The following is a 6,003-nucleotide window of genomic DNA, read 5'->3' as shown; positions in this document are numbered from 1 at the left end:
ATTTTTAACAACATTGGATTGTAAATTACATAATTTTAGTAAAAGTCAATGACTGGGAGACTTGAATGTTTTATTTAAAATCTTTTATGTACATTTGAAAAACAGCCACGGGTAAAATTTACCCCGTGACGGTTCTAGTGTTAAGAAACATTTTTTTACTATTATGTTGAAATGTTAAAAACTGTTTGTTTTTTTTAAACAGTTTTTTCAGTTTTCTTTGATGAATATAAAGTTGAAAAGAACAGCGTTTATTCAAAATAGATCCTTGATGAATAAAAGTATTAATTTATTTTAAAGAAGAAAAAAATAGTGTATGTACTTGTATGTATGTATTAGCATGTCCAGTACATGTGTGAAAAAAATTTTCTTAGCATGTGAACACCATGGTTCTCTTTAGTTATTGTAGTTAAAAACAAACAATGCCATCAATTTTGAACTTAAAGATAAAACACTGGCATATACAGTATATATACAGTACATTTTTTTTGTGTGTTTCTCTTCAGGAGGGAACTTCCTGCAGATCCCACGGGTTCAGCTTGAGGATGCTGGGAAATATACCTGCCAGGCTGTGAATGAAGCTGGAGAGGACAAAATGCACTATGACCTGGAGGTGCTGGGTAAGGAAGTAAATCCAACAGGCAGATCTCTATGGCATTCAAATGAATAAACTTTATTTGTCAGCCTCATTAATGAATAATCTGCATAAACATGACTAATTTTACATTTTACACAGTTCCTCCTTTGATTGATGGCCAGACTGATGAGTTCATGCAGGACATGGATGCTGTGGTCAACTCGACTATATCACTGCGCTGTGATGTCACAGGAAACCCCACTCCGACGGTTCTAGTGTTAAGAAACATTTTTTTACTATTATGTTGAAATGTTAAAAACTGTTTGTTTTTTTTAAACAGTTTTTTCAGTTTTCTTTGATGAATATAAAGTTGAAAAGAACAGCGTTTATTCAAAATAGATCCTTGATGAATAAAAGTATTAATTTATTTTAAAGAAGAAAAAAATAGTGTATGTACTTGTATGTATGTATTAGCATGTCCAGTACATGTGTGAAAAAAATTTTCTTAGCATGTGAACACCATGGTTCTCTTTAGTTATTGTAGTTAAAAACAAACAATGCCATCAATTTTGAACTTAAAGATAAAACACTGGCATATACAGTATATATACAGTACATTTTTTTTGTGTGTTTCTCTTCAGGAGGGAACTTCCTGCAGATCCCACGGGTTCAGCTTGAGGATGCTGGGAAATATACCTGCCAGGCTGTGAATGAAGCTGGAGAGGACAAAATGCACTATGACCTGGAGGTGTTGGGTAAGGAAGTAAATCCAACAGGCAGATCTCTATGGCATTCAAATGAATAAACTTTATTTGTCAGCCTCATTAATGAATAATCTGCATAAACATGACTAATTTTACATTTTACACAGTTCCTCCTTTGATTGATGGCCAGACTGATGAGTTCATGCAGGACATGGATGCTGTGGTCAACTCGACTATATCACTGCGCTGTGATGTCACAGGAAACCCCACTCCATCTGTATCTTGGCTGAAGGATGGTCTGCCCCTCTACAGCGGCCCTCACCATCAGATATTAGAGGATGGGAAACTGCTGGAGGTGATGGTCATGAGCTCAGAAACATGAGTTTGAACCCGTTTCTCTCCTAATTAAGCATACTATCTTTGATTTATAGGTTATCATTGATTTATATTACTAGGTTGATACAAAGATTTTGCTCATTTGAGAGAAAAAATGAAGCGCCACGCCTTGTACAACTCCCCTGTGTGTCTCTGTAGATACTGAATGTGCAAGTGTCAGATGCGGCCAGTTATCAGTGTGTGGCAGAGAATAAGGCTGGAGCTGTCGAGAGACTCTACAGCTTGTCTGTTCAAGGTAGGAGCAATTGACAGGGTTCCAACAATCATGGAAAACCAGGAAACATCAGGGAATTGTGTTTTTCAAAATGATTAAAAACTCCTGCAAAAAGTCTTGCAAAAATGAATGGAAATTTCATTAATGATGAATAGTTATGTTCTGCTCTAAAATATTTCATAGGCTAAATTATGGCATTATTGGGGGAAAAAGAACTTGCTCTTTCAAGCCATAGTAGTGTGTTATGTCAAATCATTTTATAGATCAATCTGAAAGATTCATTAGCTAATTTAAATTATAATATTTTTATATTACATTATTGTTTTACAGTTATCAAATAAATGAGCATGGGAGCATAACTAATTAGCTATTTGTCTAATACACTGTTAATACAGCATGTATTTTTCTTAGTTCCACCAAGGATTGTGGGTCGCCAAGAGGAGGATATGAGTGTGGTGGAGGGTCACATGATCTCTCTGCTGTGTGATGTGCAGGCATACCCACCTGCTGACATCATCTGGACCAAAGATGGGCAGGTGCTGGAGTTCAGCACTGGCATCCACATACTGCCAGGTGATTTGCAGTCTAAATGTAACTCTCTGTGTGTAGCAATAATGCTTTGTGAAGCATGTATGCATATACAGTATGTAATGTGCCGTCATCTTGTTCAAAGGTGGTCAGATGCTGCAGCTTCCCAGGGCTGGACAGCAAGATGCCGGCCAGTATGTCTGTACAGCCACAAACTCAGCCGGACAAGACCAAAAGAGCATTCTCCTTACCGTCTACGGTTAGAAGACTATGGGAATTTTTGTTAATTAATTGCTTCAGTTGATTAATTTTTTTAATGATTTTTTTTATTATTTGGCCCTGATTTCTAGCCCTGCCTTCACTGGTGCCACGTCTTGAATCAGAGTCAGAGGTTATGACACCTCAGGTCGGGTCATCGCTTATTCTGCATTGTGAAGCCAACGGCACCCCTGAACCAGAGGTCACATGGTATCGTAATGGACTTCAGCTGGCTGCTGGAAATGGTTTGAGGATAGAGCGCCAGCAACTTGAGATAGTTGGGGTGCAGGTAAGAAAGCACGGTTTTATGGAAAGAAAGATGTTTTATGGGAGATTTGCAAATGCAAAAGCGACTGTAATGACCACCAAATCAGCATATTAGAATGATTTCTGAAGGATCATGTGACACTGATGACTGGAGTAATGGCTGCTGAAAATTCAGGTTTGCATCACAGGAATGAATGACATTTTTAAAATATCTTAAAATGCAAAAAAAGTTTTATTTTGTAATAATATCTTTACAATATTTTTTGATTAAATAAATGCAGCCTGGGGAAGCATAACAAAAAAAACCGACCTCTAACTTTTAAACAATAGTTGTAAATGTATAAATAAGCAGTGTTAGCTATTTGTCTAATACACTGTTAATACAGCATGTATTTTTCTTAGTTCCACCAAGGATTGTGGGTCGCCAAGAGGAGGATATGAGTGTGGTGGAGGGTCACATGATCTCTCTGCTGTGTGATGTGCAGGCGTACCCACCTGCTGACATCATCTGGACTAAAGATGGGCAGGTGCTGGAGTTCAGCACTGGCATCCACATACTGCCAGGTGATTTGCAGTCTAAATGTAACTCTCTGTGTGTAGCAATAATGCTTTGTGAAGCATGTATGCATATACAGTATGTAATGTGCCATCATCTTGTTCAAAGGTGGTCAGATGCTGCAGCTTCCCAGGGCTGGACAGCGAGATGCCGGCCAGTATGTCTGTACAGCCACAAACTCAGCCGGACAAGACCAAAAGAGCATTCTCCTTACTGTCTACGGTTAGAAGACTATGGGAATTTTTGTTAATTAATTGCTTCAGTTGATTAATTTTTTTAATGATTTTTTTTATTATTTGGCCCTGATTTCTAGCCCTGCCTTCACTGGTGCCACGTCTTGAATCAGAGTCAGAGGTTATGACACCTCAGGTCGGGTCATCGCTTATTCTGCATTGTGAAGCCAACGGCACCCCTGAACCAGAGGTCACATGGTATCGTAATGGACTTCAGCTGGCTGCTGGAAATGGTTTGAGGATAGAGCGCCAGCAACTTGAGATAGTTGGGGTGCAGGTAAGAAAGCACGGTTTTATGGAAAGAAAGATGTTTTATGGGAGATTTGCAAATGCAAAAGCGACTGTAATGACCACCAAATCAGCATATTAGAATGATTTCTGAAGGATCATGTGACACTGATGACTGGAGTAATGGCTGCTGAAAATTCAGGTTTGCATCACAGGAATGAATGACATTTTTAAAATATCTTAAAATGCAAAAAAAGTTTTATTTTGTAATAATATCTTTACAATATTTTTTGATTAAATAAATGCAGCCTGGGGAAGCATAACAAAAAAAACCGACCTCTAACTTTTAAACAATAGTTGTAAATGTATAAATAAGCAGTGTATTTCTAGTTATTGCTTTGTTGACATGGTTGCTTTCCCTAGGTGGCTGATGGCGGGGTGTACACCTGTAAGGTGTCCAACATTGCAGGTCAAGTAGATCGCACCTTTAGAGTAACAGTCCATGGTGAGTCCAAAAAATACAGCGCAACTGAAACATTTATGCTTTATAAAAGTTACAGGTGCAGTAAGCGATTTTGCTATCTTTCACTTTTAGTGCCTCCTGTGATGGAGGGCCCTCTTCATGAGACCCTCACTCAAAACATGGGCTCACACATCACCCTCATCTGTGAGGCCTCTGGTGTACCTGTACCCAACATTGCTTGGCTGAAAGACGGCTCTCCTATCGGTAAGTTAAATGCTGCACACCTTCAGATTTTAGTGTGAATATAACACACTTTATATGCATTTTGTTGTCTGTTCTTTTGTGTAGAAAGCAGTTTGCAGTGGAACTGGTCAGCGAGAGGAAACAGACTGGAGTTAGGCCCTCTGCAGCTCTCTCATGCCGGCACTTACACATGCATCGCTAAAAACAGTGAAGGGCAGACGCAGAAAGACTACTCACTTACTATATTTGGTAAAACTGCACGTAGCTCTAATCTCAAGTAATCTCAGTCTTGTTTCTTGATTCACACTGTGTGGAATTAGCTAATTATTAACTCTAAAATAACCAAATGTATTTGGCTCCATCAGCGTCACCCACAATTATAGATTCTGGCCACCCATCAGAGGTCAGTGCACCTGTTGGGGAGGAACTGACTCTTGAATGTCAGGTGATGGGTACACCTACTCCCAAAGTGAGCTGGCTGAAGAACGGAAAGACTCTTGAGGATGGAAACAAAGAGCATATAGAGTAAGACTCTCACACTGATTCATACATTTTTTTTTACTACTACTATTACTACTACTACTACTAAATGTTTAATAATGTAATGTAATATAATATAATGTGATTTATACAACAGTTGCCTACGGCCAAATCCCAGCCATTCTGATATAGAGCAATAGCACATGGGTGCTTGTGTGATATTGCTAATGTATTTATTATGTAATAAAGTATTTATACACAGAGTATATAAAGAAAGACTCACACAGATTCATTAATTTAAATTTTTTTTATTAAGTTTGAAAAATGAAGAAAGAAACATGAAAAACTGAATGAACAATTTTCCCACACTTATGGAAACAAAGAGCATATAGAGTAAGACTCTCACACTGATTCATACATTTTTTTTTACTACTACTATTACTACTACTACTACTAAATGTTTAATAATGTAATGTAATATAATATAATGTGATTTATACAACAGTTGCCTACGGCCAAATCCCAGCCATTCTGATATAGAGCAATAGCACATGGGTGCTTGTGTGATATTGCTAATGTATTTATTATGTAATAAAGTATTTATACACAGAGTATATAAAGAAAGACTCACACAGATTCATTAATTTAAATTTTTTTTATTAAGTTTGAAAAATGAAGAAAGAAACATGAAAAACTGAATGAACAATTTTCCCACACTTTCCACTCCAATTGGTATGCTTATAATATTATTTGTAATTGACATTTTTATAAAAAATTTTAAAAAAAGGAAAATAAAAAAAAAAATCAATAGTGGGACTTTTTGACTTTTTGAATATAATATAATATAATATAATATAAT

The 6,003-nt window shown here is 37.1% G+C and overlaps 1 protein-coding gene across 1 annotated transcript in view; it reads left to right on the top strand.

Annotated features, from left to right (window-relative positions):
- hmcn2 (hemicentin 2) overlaps nucleotides 1-6,003 on the top strand; it is an 86,131-nt gene that overhangs the window by 52,884 nt on the left and 27,244 nt on the right. Inside the window, exons 35-44 of the mRNA XM_016531809.1 lie at nucleotides 504-617; nucleotides 1,446-1,633; nucleotides 1,813-1,909; nucleotides 2,300-2,461; nucleotides 2,562-2,675; nucleotides 2,767-2,963; nucleotides 4,382-4,463; nucleotides 4,554-4,685; nucleotides 4,770-4,913; nucleotides 5,030-5,189. Coding sequence (XP_016387295.1) covers nucleotides 504-617; nucleotides 1,446-1,633; nucleotides 1,813-1,909; nucleotides 2,300-2,461; nucleotides 2,562-2,675; nucleotides 2,767-2,963; nucleotides 4,382-4,463; nucleotides 4,554-4,685; nucleotides 4,770-4,913; nucleotides 5,030-5,189 — 1,390 coding nt within the window. The remainder of the gene's footprint in view (nucleotides 1-503; nucleotides 618-1,445; nucleotides 1,634-1,812; nucleotides 1,910-2,299; nucleotides 2,462-2,561; nucleotides 2,676-2,766; nucleotides 2,964-4,381; nucleotides 4,464-4,553; nucleotides 4,686-4,769; nucleotides 4,914-5,029; nucleotides 5,190-6,003) is intronic.

The sequence above is a fragment of the Sinocyclocheilus rhinocerous genome, unplaced genomic scaffold (genome assembly GCF_001515625.1).
Source record: "Sinocyclocheilus rhinocerous isolate Xijiao unplaced genomic scaffold, SAMN03320098_v1.1 scaffold2199, whole genome shotgun sequence".
Lineage (NCBI taxonomy): Eukaryota > Metazoa > Chordata > Actinopteri > Cypriniformes > Cyprinidae > Sinocyclocheilus > Sinocyclocheilus rhinocerous.
The sequence above is the reverse complement of the archived record's forward strand: the minus strand, read 5'-3'. Positions and strand labels throughout refer to the sequence as shown.